We start from the raw sequence: 17,821 nt of genomic DNA on the forward strand, positions 1-17,821 counted from the left end.
TTTTATTTTTGAAAAACATTTTTCAAGACAAAAGTGTGTTTCTTACTTATTCTTTTTATTCAATTAGTTTAGCCGTACGTGTCTCGCACATATAATTTTTTGATTATTTAAAATTAGACGATTTTATTTATTACAAAAGTTTTTTTAATAAAGTGCAAAAAGTTCAAAACATATATTTTATTATAAGCACGTGTATATTTTATCATCAGAATTTTTAAGTGGTTAATGGATTTAATATATTGCAATTATAGATGTAGATTTATAGTTTTTTTAAATCTTCTTAAAATTAAATTTAGTTGATTTTGAAATTTTAAACTGATAAAAAATATTAGTTGTCATTAAGTCTATGACTTCTAATAAGGAAAGGTTTACCATAAATATATTTAATTAATTTTTAATTATTAAATATTACGAAAAAATAGTGAAAAGATAATTTTATCTAAAGTAAAGACTTTTAGTGAAGGATAAAAAGTTAATATATCTAGATGTAAATAGATATAGATATAATAACAAAAGTTATTTTTCTAATTTTTTTTTTTATATAACTTAGCCAAATACTATGGGATGTGAGGATGGTAATGAGGATTGAGGAGAAGATATCATTTGTGTAGCTTTATTTCCTCATTTTTTTAACGGTACGAAACTTATTATTAAAAAAATATTTTTCAAAACCTTTAATCAATCAAACATGAAAAAATCAAAACACATCTTCTAAAATATAATATATTCTGTAGTATTTAGTAAACAGTACACACCGAAAAAAAATATAAATTTCCCTTTGAATTAATATATTAGTAATAGTTATTGAAAAGTGGTATAAAAGCGAAATGCAGGTGGTGCACATATTAGTCGGTTGATATATAATTTGTAGTAACTGCCGAGATGACAGTCCAACGATCGACATTCTAAGCAATTTTTTTTTTTTTCTCTTCACAAAAATAATAATAAAACCTAACAATAACACAGAAAAAGCATTTTCATTATCGCCATTTTCGTTATTTTGTTAAATCTCCAACAACTGTTGTTCGCCGTCAACCTCCATAATTAATTGTTCGGAATTTGCAACTGCATTGTTATATATAATCTGCATGTAAAATTATGTATGATTTTATTGGTGCGCTACGAGTGATCTGATTGTTATTGGTGAGATATATTGTTTGATTTTTGCGGGTCATTATGGAGGCGATCGAGGAATTGGAGCAGCTCGGTGACGCGATGAGGCAAGCCGCTGCGTTGTTAGCCGATGAGGATGTCAATGATGCTGCCGCATCGTCGAAACGGCCTTCGACGTTTCTCAATGTAGTGCCGCTTGGCAATACTGTAAGTTTTCTGTCCCAATAATACCGCATCATTTTTGGATTGCTTATGTGTTATGTATATTCCCTGATCTATGTTATGATGCAATGCCACCATCCTATGAGAATTTTGGAAGTATCATGGGCCTGTTTTTACAGAAGAGCAATATGCATTTGTCAACTTGATGAAATTTAGCGCTATATTTGCACTCACTTGCTCATTGAATCATCAGTTGCATAGTTAGCTGACAATAACAAGCGTATGATTGCCCAATAAATTTAACAGTGGAAGCACCGAGTTTTTTTTTTTTTTTTGGATTTCACAGTGATACAGAGTTAATTTTTTTTTTTTTTTAAATGACCGTGGTATCCGGGTTAGCTTACGTATACCTCGATCCCACCAGCAATAACTCTGTCCAGCAAGGCTGGCTAGGATAGATGGGAAGAAATTACCTAGTGTATGTCTTTGTTGTGAATTAAACATGAGACCTCATGGTGCTCAACCTACTTCATTGAACCATTAGGCCACACCCTTGGGTGCCATAGTTAATATTTAGGCACTACGTCTTTAGTTGTTCGCATTTTTACCCCACTCTATTTAGGTTCCAAATTGAGTTTGAATTTTGTATATGAACCAAATATTTATAGAAATATTACAGAATATGGTGAAAAGAATCCTCAGGTTAATTCTTCATTCAGTTTTTGTTACTGTGTGGGGGTTAATATGAATTATATTGCTGCAATTTCTCAGTTTGAATTATATCTAATCTTTGGCAATTTCTCAGGGTGCTGGTAAATCAGCTGTACTGAACAGTCTTTTAGGACATCCTGCTTTGGTTAGTTCTTTTACTTAAATTTTGTTTTAACTGATAATTTCTACCAATAGATTCATATAAATATATTGCTGAAACTCTCTTTTCATGCTTCTATATATTTTTTACCTTGTTTTGGTCAGCCAACTGGTGAAGGAGGTGCTACTCGTGCTCCAATATGCATTGATCTTAAAAAGGATAGATCCTTAAGCAGCAAGTCAATTATTTTGCAAATCGACAGTAAATCCCAACAAGTCTCTGCAAGTGAGGCCTTTTCCGCTGCAATATCTCTGTACATATTATAATATAGTTCTCTATGAATCTGTTTTCACTAAAGGCTTATAAATAGGTCATACTCTGATCATACTTGTTCACTCTTTGGCCCAACAAAAGGTGCTCTGCGCCATTCTTTACAGGATAGACTAAGCAAGATTTCAAACAAGAGCCGAGATGAGATATATTTGAAGCTTCGAACTAGTACAGGTGCGTCTAATTTGACGTGGTATGGCTGTTTTCACTTTGTTTTTTTCGTGTTAATCTAGGATTAGTATTCCACACTTAGAAGGATACTTCATTATTGCTTTACATTAGTTTTCCAATTGGACTTTTCAATCCTAGGTTCTTCTTCTGCTGATACTTGCTATTTGATTTTGTCGCACCTTAATTGCAATGGAAAAAGATATACTAATTTTTTCTATGTCCATTTATTTGATGTTGTATCTCAGAAATTTGGATTGTCTTTTACTGATGTTTCTCTGTCCAAAATTGCATGAACAGATAGTTTTCTATTTTTCTTTGTTGTTTTTGTGGCAAAATTTTCTGTTTCAACTGCCATTTGTTTTACCTTGCTGTACAGCTCCTCCATTGAAGTTGGTTGATCTACCTGGAGTGGACAAGGGACACATTGATGATGCATTGGTTAGTGCGAGATTGAGCATAGTGGATTTTATTAATGAAATTCACTCTCTTATAGGAGCTTAAAGGATGTTCTTTTTTCCTTGCAGAGTACATATGTTGCGCGCAGTGATGCCATATTACTAGTTGTTGTTCCCGCTGCTCTAGCCCCAGAAATTTCCACTTATAAAGCACTTAGACTTGTGAAGGAGCATGACGGAGAATGTGAGTTGTGCTATCAATGCTTCAATTATTAGTTTCAAAGAACTAAATATTTTCAAATTAATATGTATTTTACAGCAAATTTTCTTCAGTTCTCCATATCTTATAGTAGCTGAAAGCATATTTCGCTGATGCTTCAGGTACAAGAACTATCGGTATTATTAGCAAGGTAGATCAAGCAGCTTCAGATCCAAAAGTTCTTGCAGCTATCCATGCGCTTTTGCTAAATCAGGGACCACCAAGCACATCCGATATACCATGGGTTGCTTTGATTGGTCAATCTGTTTCTATAGCATCAGCCCAGTCAGGAAATGTAGGCAATGATAATTCGCTAGAAACAGCATGGCGTGCTGAGAGTGAAAGTCTTAAATCAATATTAACAAAGGCCCCTCAAAGCAAGCTTGGTAGGCTAGCATTAGTGGAGACCCTTGCTCAACAGATCCGTAATCGAATGAAAGTCAGACTTCCAAATCTTCTCTCAGGGTGATGGCTTATTCCATTGTTTTAATTTCACTTCCTTGATATATATTTGGTAAAATTAATTTTGAAAACAAACTTTTTTAGACTTTCGCAATTTAGTTTGCAAAGCAACATGCATTGGTGAATTATGGAAAACAACTTCTCTACTTCATCTGAGGTAGTGCCATGGACTGTGTACACTTTACCCTCCCCAGACCCCAGTTTATGGGAATATACCGGGTATACTGTTGTTGTTTTTCTCCATTCTTAGGCCTCCACAAATTATGTAATAGTTGCAAAAAGTTGCTCATTGTCGTATATTTGAGTTTCTATTCTCAATATTGTCCTTTTATCTAATTTTTTTCATTGGGACTTGTAAGTACACACGATTTAATCCTTACTTTATAACTCCTGCAGGCTCCAGGGAAAATCTCAAGCAGTAAAAGCTGAACTGGTTAAGTTTGGCGAACAAATGGTTAATAGTGCTGAAGGTACAAAAGCTTTAGCTCTTGAGCTTTGTCGTGAGTTCGAGGATAAGTTTCTGGAACATCTTACAACTGGAGAGGTGAGTCTTGAAGTTGGAAAAAGAGTGAAAGTTTAATGACTTTTACCGTTTATAATCATGAGATTGATAACATGTTGCTTGAAGTTTCTGTCAAAACCATTTGTCCAATTTAAAAGTGAATTGTCCTTTGACACTGGAAGTGAATACTACCTTATTAGTTTTAACCTTCTTGTTGGTATATGTTACAAGCTGGTGGAAACCTTTTTTTTAAATAAGTCAAAAGTATTTTTTGGTGGCACACCAAGAGGGTGTCAATATGTCAAGATTGAGCATGTGGTGCAGCCACATCAATCTATCAAGTTTTCTCAATTACCTATGCAAAAGAGAATTCATCTGTCAAATTTCATTTTATTATGTTATTCTGAAATTGGGATCCATGATTGGTATACAGAACCATGTGCTATGTTAGTTGTTATTTTGGTTAGAAGTGTAATTCTTTGGCTATATACTTACTGCATGTATGCTAATTCTGTAGGGCGGTGGCTGGAAAGTAATTGCAAGTTTTGAAGGCAAATTCCCTGATAGGATTAAGCAGCTTCCTTTGGATAGACACTTTGAGTTAAAAAATGTGAAGAGGGTATATTTCTTACTCCATCTTGGCTTCAGTCAAGTGCATCTTTAATGAATGATTCCTTATTCTTTATTTTCGGAAGTGACCTTTTCATGTTTATTGAAGGTTGTGCTGGAAGCAGATGGGTATCAACCTTACCTTATTTCTCCTGAGAAAGGGCTAAGGTCTTTAATAAAGGGTGTATTAGAGCTGGCTAAAGAACCTTCAACACTTTGTGTCGAAGAGGTGATCCCTATCCAATATTATCTGCTTTAATCAAGGCAGTTGTTTGTTTCTGCTTGACCTATTCAGTAGTTTTAATTTCATCTCCCTATCCCCCTCTTCTCCAACTAGTTTCTGATTGAGGCATAATAGCTGTTATGTTGTCACTCTCCCCTGTTCGTGACAACCATCAAAAGGGAAAAGATGTGGACAATCTTTTTGCAACTTCTATGTCTTTTTGCTTGCCTCATTCCACCACCTCATGTACTCTCCCTTTCCCCTTACGATCTTTTAGTTTCTTTGCTGACGGATCTCAATTATTTGGTTAAATGGAAAAACGAAAATTCTAATATCATGATGGAGTAGTAGCTCCTGTAAACGTAATACTATTAAGACAACAGTTGTGGTTAGTAGGACTTGTTGACAGTCTCTGCCTCCAGCCTTTTGATACCCTTCCGTTGTTTCATTAAGTGATTTCCTTGGGTAGTACTGAATTTACTCCTATCAACTATGTTAATCAGAAATTGTGCAATTTTGGCAATATACAGTTGTCTTGCAGAAGCATTTTGTTTTTGTTCTGCTCCTTTCAATAACTTGACTGGCCTTCCACAATATTCTCATGACAATTGAACCCAATTCAATTGGCAACATTATCTTGAGACAAACGATTACCTTTTAATCAGAAATTTTGCAATTTTGGACTATACAATTGTCTTGAAGAAGTATTTTGTTTTTGTTTTTCTACTTTCAATAGCTTGAATGGTGGCAATACTCTCATGCAAACTGAACCCAAGTTGATTGCAACATTTATCTGCGCCTGAGACAGTTAATGAGAAATTGTGCTTCCTTGAACATTTCTCCAAGTACCTGTCCAAGTTATTTCTTTATACTCAACTTTCTACATTCTAAGCTGCTTTAGAAATTTTGGTAGGTGCACCGAGTACTTGTCGATATTGTCTCAAAAGCTGCTAATTCAACACCAGGTCTTGGGAAGTATCCTCCTTTTAAGCAAGAGGTGACCATTATGTGGATCGGTAATTTTACAAGTTGAATCTTGTGATATTCTTGACTTCTTATGGAAATAATTCATCTTAGGTAATTACAATTGCTACTACTGCTCTGGATGGATTTAGAACAGAAGCGAAGAGTATGGTTATTGCCCTTGTTGACATGGAGCGGGTTTATGTCCCCCCACAACACTTTATACGTTTGGTGCAAAGGCGGTATGCTCATAGTCTGGCTCCTTCCGTTGGTCTCTTTCTGATATATTGTTATCACATTTTTATTGCATTTTATTTTGTCACCTCGATACGTAGCATTTTCTATAAATAATAAGGTTTATGTCAAAATGTCAAATAATTATATTTTCAAAATATTACAATGTGCTAGACAAATGAAGCATAGCCTCATCTGTGTGTTTTACTAGTTGCAACCTGTTTTTGTTAGTCAATTTTGTTCTCTAGAGTATTTGAAAAGCAAGAGGGCATTGAGTCTAACTCAACCTTTAAAGCTAGTTCTTGAGGTGAGGATTGTTTAGGACCATATAAGGAGACAACAACCTATACTAACAAGTACTACTAGACTATCACTCCCGCACTTCTTGGTTTAATATTTGGAGCATGGACAACATAATATGGGAGTCCAACATTGAAACAATAAGAAACAACCACAGATACCTTCAACTAATGTGGCACAGTAACAAGATCTTTGCCATAGAAAGAAATTATACCTTCATCCTAACTCAACCTAACATTCTAGCCCACAATGTGATGATTATCCATATTAGGAAACAACAACAGATACCTTCAACTAATGTGGCTCAGTAACAAGATCTTTGCCACAAATCTTTCAAGAAAATGATTATTTGATTCTTTGTGATGTTCTTATTTTCAATCATAGGTCTTGTTTTCTTTTTTCTTAGGTTGTTCCTTTTTCCCCACTAGGCTGATGACAAAACACATAGTAAGGCTAGCTTGGGAGATGACTGTGGGCAAGTCACACCTTTTATACTAGAAATTTTTGACACCGTCTTGGTGTGATATGAAAGAAACAATTCTTCAATATCCAACTGAAAAGAAAAATAAATTTCATTTAAAACATAATTAAATTTACATCCATGGGTTTAGGGAAGCCCTACCATGTGATTTCCTCATGGCACCATAATATTTTTGTATCATTGATTTTTGGTTCCGAGTTTTTTCCCTCTTTTTGGAGGAGTTCAGTTTATGATTGGGGTTCCTTAATTCATGAGATGAAACTATTTATCCATGGGATAAATAGGTAAGTTAGATGCATTTCTATTCTTGTCTTAACTGCAGTGGTGCAATTACCCATACCTGCACAGGTTAGATTACTTGCTGTGCAGAGAAAAACAAAATAGTTTATGCAGACCACACAAAGTGGTTAAAGGGAAAGCAAGTAGTGAAATTCTCTGGGAAGCTTAATTTAGTCTTAAGGTGCAGTTGAACTTTCTATTTTATTATAATCATCAAGTTACCATTACTTTTACCAAATAAAAAAGAAAAACATCATCAAGAGCTGTTTCACATTGATGTTATATCATCTATAAAAGTTGATTTGAGACTAGTTACATGGGATCAAATCCTATTTACAACACTTCCCCTCATCAAAAAAAAAAAAGTTGATTTGAGACATGAGCTGAATATGGGAGAAAAAAGAGTTGGAACCTCATACGTCCACTGGGAGCTTCCAGTGAATAATCAAAAGAAGAACAAAAGAAGGATATCAAGGACTATTCTCTTGGAAAATATTGGGAGTGAGATGTATGTTATTTTATGATGCATTTTCATGTTTCGCTGATGTTTCTGTCCGTAACGTTTTTTCTCCCAATTATTTGTTGTTTGGTGAATGATAACTTTTTGGCATCTCCAGGATGGATAGGCAGCGGCGTGATGATGTCCTGAAGAACCAATCCTCCAAAAAGGCAGCAGAAGCAGAGCAATCCATATTGAATCGGGTAGGCCAGTCTTTCCAATGAGTACTGATTTCTTGAGTTCTTTACCTTCTGCCGTCCTGAAGCTCTGAAACTGCCTGGATTCTCTCTTTCTTTTTTTTTTCTTTGATGAAGTAGTATTATAAACGGCATCAAGAAGATGCATATAAATAATTACAAAAGAGTGACATTGTTAGCTCTGTTACAAAGAGACCTATTCTAAGATAAAGAGCTAATAAAGTCCAATAACTTCAAATGAGAATCTACAGGGGATAGATTATAATAACTACAGAAATTTAAAAGACCTCTAGCCTTAACAGAGTGGTTTGGAGTTGATATACCATCAAAACATCTTTCTACTCCTCTGTGGTGAGGAGGCTGAGACAATCAGTCTTTGTTGCTCGGACTCTTCAAAAATGTCAATGGGTGCGTGTCGGATTTGCAAAAACTAGTGTATTTTTGAAGAATCTGACATGGGTGCGGCATCAAAAATGAAGAGTCCGCGCAACTTAGCAGTTAGTCATTTGTTTCTCCATTGTAGTATAACAACTCAACTCAGGAGAATTTTCATTGGTCTCAAGGGTTTTGTTTGGGCCATGCCTAACAAGATCACACATCTCCTACACAGTTGGGAAGAGCTAGGGATGGAAGCTCCAGGTAAAGATAGATAGAGAATTGTTCCACCATGCATCTGGTGGACAATTTGGACAAAAAGGAAGAAAGGAATGCTAGATGTTTTGAGAGCAAAAGCAGTGATCTACAGAAGATCAAGCTGAACTGCGTCAAACTTTTTTGTTTTTGGTGCACGCAGATGTATCTAGAAGACACTGAATCCATTATAGATATCCTAGGTTCATGTTAGGATTAAGATTCAGATTTTCTTCATTTTTGACAAGTTGTAAATATGGTTTTTCAGTGAATACACACAAATGTTACCTTCTCAAAAAAAAATAAAAAAATCTTCTACTCTCATTCCAAACACACCAAAATATACAAACAGAAATTATTTTCCAACTTGTCTGATGGATTTTTCAACTTTCCATGAAATGCGACTAGTATAGGCATCCTTGTCACTGTAAAGCATGACCCATCTTAAGCCAAAAATTGTAATAAACATGTTTCGAATATCAGCAGCCCCTGTGCAATGTAGTAGGGGGGTCTATTGGTTTCAAAGTTCTGTTGACACATAAAGCATCTGTTAGCATGATCATCTTCCTTCTACTGAGATTGTCATTTCTTTTTCTTCTTCCTTCCATGGTTATTATGAGTTGAAAAAGCTCTAATTGCAACTAATTTTCCATATAGGCAACTAGTTCCCAGACTGGCGGTGAACAAAGTAGTGGAAGCTCAAAGTCAGGGAAGGATAAATCAGCTCAGCAAGATAAGGATTCACAAGAAGGACCTGTGTTGAAAACCGCAGGACCCGATGGGGAGATAACAGCAGGTTTAAATTACTGAGCTTGTCTCCAATTATTGTTGATCTAACACAAGATAAATTATTGGTTCTCTCCTTTTGAAGCTAATAGGTATGAGAGGGTTTATATGGACATGATTGATATACAATTAAACACATAGAAGACATGATTAGCATTCTCTGTTGACCTTGTTTAGCATTCTGTTGACCTTGATACACAATGTCATTTAGCTTTTTTATTTTAGCCTTTTTAGGGATGCCACTTTCATCCTTCTGGACACTGTAGTCTGAAGTGAAGGAAATTTTTTTAATTGATTTATCTATTTCTTTTAGGCTTATCTGAGAATCTTGTGCAAGTTTTTCTCAGTGTGTTGCATTAAACAAGTGTTGTCCGCTGTAAGAGCTTATAATTAGTTTTTGTTGGGCTTTCAGAGTCTAGTAACCCAATAACAATCATGAATTCCATAAAATTTTCAGTAATATGTCTAATTAGCTGTTGCTACTTATAAGTGTAGCCTCTAGTTGGTCCTCTAATACTAGCGCTGGGCCTTATGCCAATGATCGGTGAATAAAGGAACAAGAAAAAAGCTAAGTTAGTCTACTTAATAATGTCTGTAGTTGGTGTAAAATTTTTGACAGTATTATTTTTAACTTTTTCCATAGGTTTACGCATGAAATTTTGACTTGTTGTTTAGGAATATACTTATGTAAGTACTCTACATTTGCAATGTAAAATTACTTTTATCATAGCTAGAGAACTGAAAATGAAATGAAGTGGAGAAAGAATGAGAGAGAATTGATAGAGCTATCTATCTACACAGATATTGCATATTCTTTCCAACTATGTCTTATATTTGGCATTTGAATGTTGTCTAATCCGTACTGACCAGTTTCCCCATTAAGTGGGTCTAAAAAGTAGTATTTGCCTTAACACAATTGTTGCTTCACATTTTGCCATTACATCTCCCATTCATATACCTCTTGGAAAGTTAGTTAAGTCTCTACCAAGATTGTAAAGGCTTTGATATCACGTGAAAAGAAAATGAAGACGGAAAACCCCTTTTGGTACTGCCTGGAACTATTTAGTGCTTCACTATTTACAGGAATAAAAATCTTATTTGAAGACATGAAATAAGAAAACATTCCTAATTCCTGAAATTCCTAATAATTAACACATAATCATTAATAACATTTATATGGAATTCTTAATAATTCTTTTGACTCACCACAATAGCATTTTCATTAAGAAAATTTGACACTAACTTCTAATGATTCTTGACCTTAAACACGCATTAGAAAGTATCAAATAACTACAAAACTTTAAGAAATTGTTTGGGTGGTTTTATTTGGAATTTTGTACCATTCGTGATTGTCTGGAGCCTTTGAACTTTAACATGGTTCCCAGATACCTTATTTGAAATATTTACTATGCCAAAGTGCTAAGTTTGTTGTGCTTACACATAGCTTCCATCTACATCCAGGGTTTCTACTGAAGAAAAGCGATAAAAAAAGTGGCTGGAGCAAGCGATGGTTTGTTTTAAATGACAAGACCGGAAAGGTTAGCATTGTTGCTTTTAAGCCAATTCTAACATCAGCTGGTGACAATCCATTGCCTTACTGGACCTAATTATCTGTATGTGGTCCTTTTATAGCATTTCCTGTTGGAAATATTAATTGTAGGAACTTATCATTTAGTTTGAGATCAATAATGGAGTCAACAACTTATGGTAGAAAGAAGGAAAAGTAGTACTTTGCTTCCAAGTTTACTGCAAGTTCATATCTTATTTGTAGCTTTTAATTCATATTAAGCAGTGAAAGATGTTACTACTCGTATTCTAGACCAAATGATAAGATGTTTACATATTTTGATACTATTAAATCAAATCCCAAAGAAGTTTCTCTTCAGCTGTATTTGGGCCTATTTGAATGGAAGTCTACTTTTTCGAAGTTTTTCTTCTCTCTTTATGCATCTTGTCTTTTTTCTAAACTTACATGTCCTGTTACCTGTCCAAACCTAAACTTCAATTGGTAAACTTGGAAGAATTTGGAAGAAATTAGTCCAAACCTAAACTTCAATTGGAAGAATTTGGAAGATGAACCATCCTCAAGTAAGGTGTTATATGTGCAATAAGGGTGCGAACAGAGAAAAACTGGTAAACTTGGATCCTTTTGTTGGGCACTAATATACCTGTGTGCCACCAGTAATAGGACTCCTATATGAGATGAATTAATACTCTTTGTTGGTCACCTTTAGATATTTCTTGTACATGATATTTGTCCCCATAAAGAGAAAAAGCTAAATTTGAGCTCTCGCTAGGAGTATATAATGTATCCATGTCTAGTGTTAGTTGTGTAAAAATCGAACATGATGACAAATTATGTAGGGAAAAAGAATAATAAAAAGATAGTTCTAGGGTTTGACATTTGTGGCATATTTGAACATTTTAATTTTTCTTTTAAGATTCATTTTTCTTTAGAGTAGTGTTTAGATAATAATATAGCTTTTCTCTACTTTTTGATGAGATATAGCTTTTCACCTTTTACTGTGATTATAGGATGTATAATAGATAGTGGCTATCATACAACCGCAATATCATCACCATAAGCAGTATTTAATTATTTGAATGATGTGTGTCATCAAATAAATCAAAAGTGAATATCCTACTAAAATGTATAATTATACTGCTTAGTTTGTTATGTTTCATAGATTTTAGTTATGTTTTTGCAGCTTGGATATACCAAGAAACAAGAAGAACGGCATTTCCATGGTGTAATTTCTTTGGAGGTACTAAAAGGCTAATTGTTGTTTTTTGAGTTCTAGTTCTTATGATGTTTACATTTCAATTTTCAATAAGTTCTTTGCTCTCGTTATTCTTATAGATTCATTAGAAAAGCCTTCCATGAGTTCATTTTGTTTATTCCAACTCTTACTCTGTTAAGATTGCTGGGTAAGCGTTGACAATTTGGTGCTCGCCTTAATTCGAGGTAGTTTCAGTTCCAAAAGTGATTTTTCAGCTTTTTTGACACTTTTGTGCTGCTTTTCTTTTTAATTTGATGCATCAACAAGTTTTCTGGGTTCAGTTTGTTTCATCTAGATTGTTCTTTCCATGTTAAGGTTATATGCAAAACTACCAATACATATTACTCAACTCTTGGTCAAAAGTTTTGGGGCATGTTATGCTTCATGGTTATTTACCACACTGAAGGATATTTTTTTTTTTGGCTCTCTTATGCCACAGAAAAGGTTGTCTTTAAGTTGTCTGAAAAAAAGTAGGTAAAAAAGAAAAAATAACCTTACGAAGTTTTTTTTCATAACCGAACGTTACGAAGGTTTTTGTGCATCAGATGTAGGATTGTGTTAGATCTAGGAACTACATCACATGCTAATCAAATATTGCAAGTGTTACGTGACATATCAAAGTCAAGAAAATGAGATGAACCACCTCTAGAGCTATAGGAGTAACATTTAGGATTTCTACCTACTTAAGTCTTATGTGAGTACATTGTTTTTTTGAAGAGTTGATTGAGATATCGGTAAACAAAATGCACATTTAACTTATAAGCTGCAAAAAGATGGGCTTTAGAGTATAGGTATCTCTTTTTAAGTCAGATTTTTGAAAATTCAAGGGCTAAACATTGAACTTCACAGTTCTCAAGCTTATGAATAAATATCTTCTGACCTATTAGCCTAGTGGTGCTTCAGTTATAATAATTCTATATGCATATTTTCATTGATTCCTATGTTACCAATTGTTGAATGTAATTCCTATTTGATTACCTGCCATAGTCATGCAACAATTTTCAAAATGAACTGCTTCAAGCGTATGGTTAGAGGAGAAAAGACTGAATAAACATATTACTGTTCTTTTGATTTTTCGATTCTTTAGGATATAGAAATTATTTTAAATTCAGTTCTAGTTGGGAAGGAAATTTCAGAGTGATTTTTGTATCCATTGAGAAATTCTGAACATGATGCACTGAGCACCACTTCATTGTGACCTTTCACTCCTGGACATGTGGAGCAGAAAGGAGATGTTTTAATTGTTCATGAAGAGGTTGAATTAAATAAGCAATTACACTCTGCTTGAAAACTATTGGAGAAGACCACAATTTGATCCAAATCAGTATTCTTTCATATTAGATATTGCATTCTGTCTATTGATGTTTCATAAAAACTTACAGTGAATGGATGCATTTCCACATGGATTTTGGGTCAACTAGAGAAGTTGTAGCTGTATTTGGCTTCGGTTCTGATTGTTATATTCAAATTCTATGATAGGTGTAGATTATTGGCTATTTAGTTTTCAGAGATTATCAAGGAACATCAATCAATCAACCTCTATATATATTTCAGCACTCTATGCACTCATTTTATTCCAAGACTAAATAACTTGTCTTTTATGGAAAATTCGAGATTCTCTAAAGCTGGAAGTTCTCTAAATCTCATACTCATCCTCATTAACAACAATTATACCTCCATTTCACGTAGATGGTATCACTTATATGATCTATTGCTTCCATTTTATTTGCTTGAACCTAAATCCTTCAGTGTTATTGTGGGTCTACCTCATCCTCATTTAGCACCTTCAATTATCATAGTATTGCACCAATGGACCAACTCATGTGGAGATTTACGTGAGATATATGGACAAAAATTTTATCTTCTGTGCGTGCATCTTGCACCCTTCAGTTGAATATGTATTTGTTATCTTTTACAACTCACTAGCTGCACAACCCCTTTAAATATTTGCATTTTTAATGCATTCGTCTTTTGGATATGTTGGGCCTTTATCTTATCATGTAACATGCTATTCGAAACTTTCAGGAATGTAATCTTGAAGAGTCTTCTGAAGAAGGAGATGGATCATCAAAAAGCTCAAAAGATAAAAAGGCAACTGGGCCTGATGGAGGAATGGGACCTAGTCTCACGTTCAAATTAACAAACAGGGTTCAATACAAGACTATTCTTAAAGGTGGTTCATATTCCTGCATTTTTTTTTTTGCGAGGGAATTATATGATTTGTTTTTTCATCTTTTACAACCAATCTTTTCTATGTTGCAGCCCAAAGTACTGTTCTTTTGAAGGCAGAAACTTTGGCTGAGAAAACTGAGTGGATAAACAAATTTAAAAATGTCATAAGTTCCAAAGGAGGTCAAGTTATTGTTGCTGATTCTATTCAACCAGTGAGGCAAATTTTATCAGAGGGGTCACCTGTAAGTAGCAAAACTCATTTTGTTAAGACTCTGATTAATTTATTTGCAGGTTCTTACTTGAAGTGTTTCTTCAGTTTACTTCATCAGAAACAGTTTCTTCAGTTTACTTTACCAGATTGCGGCCATTGTTTATAAATGTTTTACTGTACAACTCTTTTTAGTGCCAGTAGTATTCTTCTTGTCTTACCTGTAAAGATTTTCTTCATATTTTGACTTCTTGATAAGATCATTTATTGTATACACCAGCATTTTATGGAATATTATCTTTCCACAATCTTTGTTGTCAAATACATGGAAAATAGTTGAATTGTTTGCTATTTAGGACACGATGACTAGGAAACCTGCAGATCCAGAAGAAGAACTTCGATGGATGGCTCAAGAAGTACGTGGTTATGTTGAAGCCGTACTGAACAGTCTTGCTGCTAATGTACCGAAGGTCAGTTTAGTGTAATCGTTATTCCCTGCACTTTTGTTCTCCATTCCCTGTTCTAACTTTGGATAACTGGTTTTTCAGGCAGTTGTTCTTTGCCAAGTAGAGAAGGCCAGAGAAGATATGCTTAATAAGTTGTACAGTTCTGTCAGGTTAGCAACAGCTGTATTTCCTTTCAGGAATCATGGATGCTTGGAGATCTGATTTTGACCACATGTGTATTCTGAGGATCTTTTTTATATAAGAAACCAATTTCTCAAATTTTACTTTACATGAAACTGATCAACGCAGAATATCTATGGCATATGAAAGTGTTATGCATACAGCCTTGTTTGTCTTAACAAGACTCTCTTTATTGTCAGTTATCTTTGCTTCATTCTTATTATCTTTTGACTGCACCTATGTGTATCAAAATTTGGACTGTAGCTCGCAAAGTAGAGCAAAGATCGAAGAGCTTCTACTGGAAGACCATAATGTGAAGCGTAAGAGGGAGCACTTTCAGAAACAATCCTCTCTTCTTGCTAAGGTCACTCAGCAGCTTAGTGTTCATGATAATCGAGCAGCTGCTGCGTCTAGCTACTCAGATAGTGATGGAGCTGGTATTTGGCAAAACCTTTTGACAACTTTTTCTTGAAATTCCTTGACTGTTTTACAGCATTTTAATGCGTTCCCATTTTTAAGTATCAAAACGAACTCCTGTGGTATAATATATTGTCTCCACAAAAAGAACAAGAAAAATTGGTTCCTCTAATGTGCAATTCACCATGACCTAGCACATATATTCTCATATGAGTTGAATGACTGCTTTCGAATACGACAACATAGTATTCAGTGGATGAAGGGGGTTCATAAGTGAACATACGAATTAACTGAAGGGGGTTCAACATCTAATATATATACATAAAATATAATTTTAACCATGTATATATAGCATAATTTTTCGCCGAAGGGGGTTCGGATGAACCCCTTGGCAAAGGGTAGATCTGCCACTGATAGTATTGATGATGCAAAATAGAAAGAATTAACAAAATTCCAAATATGTGTGTTCCATCTGGTGAACTATGTTGGATATCATGCCTAGACCATGAGTTGGAGTGTATTTACCTAGTAGGATATGTGCTGAAGTTGCACGGATTTGAAGTGGTTTGACACTTTCCCTTATAAACTTCAGTGAGCCATGACAAGTTTTATGGAAGTATATGATTAAGATACACCTGAGAAAGATGTTAGTTTAGTACCACAGAACCACAATTCAGTAAAAGATAGGTCAAGTGACCCTGGGACACAAACCTTAGTCTAATACTGCAAGCTGATGTATCTGGCTTCTAATCTTTTTTTCTTGACGATAAAAAAAGGGTTTGACACTTAGAACTCAAGAAAAGTGGTACAATGAAAAAACGGGTGCAACACTTGGAACTCAAAAATAATGGTACGAGATTACGAGCCTATAGAACAGAACCCGTTCAAGTAAGGTACAGCTAACTTCTAATCATTTGGGTTTCTAAATAACAAATGCAGAGGAGTATTAAGATTTTAGGCTCTTTATGGTGTGAAAGATAACATGGTTGAAGCATCACTCCATACCATTGTCCTTAATCTGCAAACTTGTCAATGAATTAACAGCATAAGAGAAATAGCTGAAAAGTGCTTAGAGAGCTTGAATATTTTGTTTATGAACCTTGTATTAGTCAATGCTGCAAATTGTATGACGTGGACTGCTGTGATGTTGATTTGAATGTACGAAGGGCTTTCTACAAACTTATCTTATCACCAATATTCTATTCACCGATGATACCTTGTGTTTCTTTTTAAGTTATAAATGAGACTTATATTGACATCTGCAGAAAGCGCCTCAAGATTTGGAGGAGGACAGTCATCAGGTGATGAATGGAGATCTGCATTTGATGGTACTTCAAATGGCGCTCAAAATGGTGATGCGGGGTCTAGAAGTCGTCGTACACCTAGCCGGCAGCCACCTGCACCTCCTGGTTCTGGACATAGATCCTAGACATTTGATTTATATTCTTGGTAGCTGAGGAGGTTTTGGTTCCTGCTCTCTTTTGGGCTCCTGATGTCCTCGGATTTTGTCACGGGATCTTTGTATACATAGCTTCCACATTTTAGGTAGTATTTTAGCCATTGGTCCTGTGGTTTCCATTCACCGACAAAGAAGTTTTCCAGCTGCTGCTCGATCCTCTAACCCTATATTGGTTTTAGAATTAGGAATTTCAGGACAGTCTTCTTGTATAATTTTGTTAGGTTCTCCTCCTGGTGTTGGTTGAGCTTTAGCTGGGCATAAATTTTGACAAGGTTGGTGAAACACTTCTATCGTTGATCATACCTTGGTTTATAATCTAATTTGATTCTTTAAGATTGCAGTTGCATCCCTAGGTTTGACCTTAGCTTTAGCTTTCCACGCCTTTCTCCAGCAGTGTTGATCAAACTACATTAAAAAAGTTTCGAAGTGATGTTTTTGTGACAGTTTCACAATTGAATCATTATATTCTTCTCTCCTTCTATTTTCTTCTTTTATCATTTGCCTGAGTTTTGTGCGGTTGCAACTTGTTGCTTGCTGTTTCCGTTTAACGTAAACTTAAGTCTAAAGAGAGATGCATATAAAGATAAATTTAACATGACATGAGAAAGTGGTAAGTACATGAAAACTTAGGCAATTTTGTGGTGCTTTCAACTTGGTAAGTAACCTGGAAAGAAGAACTCAAAAATGTTAGAAGACGCTTGAGGAGACAAAATTAACCTCAAAACACGCTGTCATCTCTCTAATATTGATCTT

General features: G+C 34.8%; 1 protein-coding gene across 1 annotated transcript; it reads left to right on the plus strand.

The window, feature by feature from the left end:
- The first annotated feature begins 826 nt into the window (after nucleotides 1-826).
- On the plus strand, nucleotides 827-17,544 carry LOC107839835 (dynamin-2A). The gene is made up of 22 exons (XM_016683471.2): nucleotides 827-1,320; nucleotides 2,081-2,131; nucleotides 2,251-2,371; nucleotides 2,501-2,590; nucleotides 2,964-3,025; nucleotides 3,112-3,226; nucleotides 3,364-3,706; nucleotides 4,100-4,247; nucleotides 4,723-4,824; nucleotides 4,924-5,043; nucleotides 5,951-6,034; nucleotides 6,115-6,242; nucleotides 7,912-7,996; nucleotides 9,278-9,416; nucleotides 10,868-10,944; nucleotides 12,115-12,171; nucleotides 14,212-14,359; nucleotides 14,449-14,600; nucleotides 14,923-15,036; nucleotides 15,115-15,182; nucleotides 15,457-15,629; nucleotides 16,875-17,544. The coding sequence occupies exons 1-22, from the start codon at nucleotides 1,177-1,179 to the stop codon at nucleotides 17,036-17,038; spliced, it is 2,685 nt and encodes an 894-aa protein (XP_016538957.1). The 5' UTR covers nucleotides 827-1,176; the 3' UTR covers nucleotides 17,039-17,544.
- The last annotated feature ends 277 nt before the right edge of the window (nucleotides 17,545-17,821 follow it).

This window comes from Capsicum annuum, chromosome 8, assembly GCF_002878395.1.
Source record: "Capsicum annuum cultivar UCD-10X-F1 chromosome 8, UCD10Xv1.1, whole genome shotgun sequence".
NCBI lineage: Eukaryota > Viridiplantae > Streptophyta > Magnoliopsida > Solanales > Solanaceae > Capsicum > Capsicum annuum.

Bases quoted from the DNA above. Each gene is read 5' to 3' on its own strand.
- LOC107839835 (XM_016683471.2), top strand. From the start codon at position 1,177: ATGGAGGCGATCGAGGAATTGGAGCAGCTCGGTGACGCGATGAGGCAA. The intron at 2,591-2,963 runs GTGCGTCTAATT...CTTGCTGTACAG, and splicing joins GAAGCTTCGAACTAGTACAG to CTCCTCCATTGAAGTTGGTT. The intron at 15,037-15,114 runs GTCAGTTTAGTG...CTGGTTTTTCAG, and splicing joins TTGCTGCTAATGTACCGAAG to GCAGTTGTTCTTTGCCAAGT.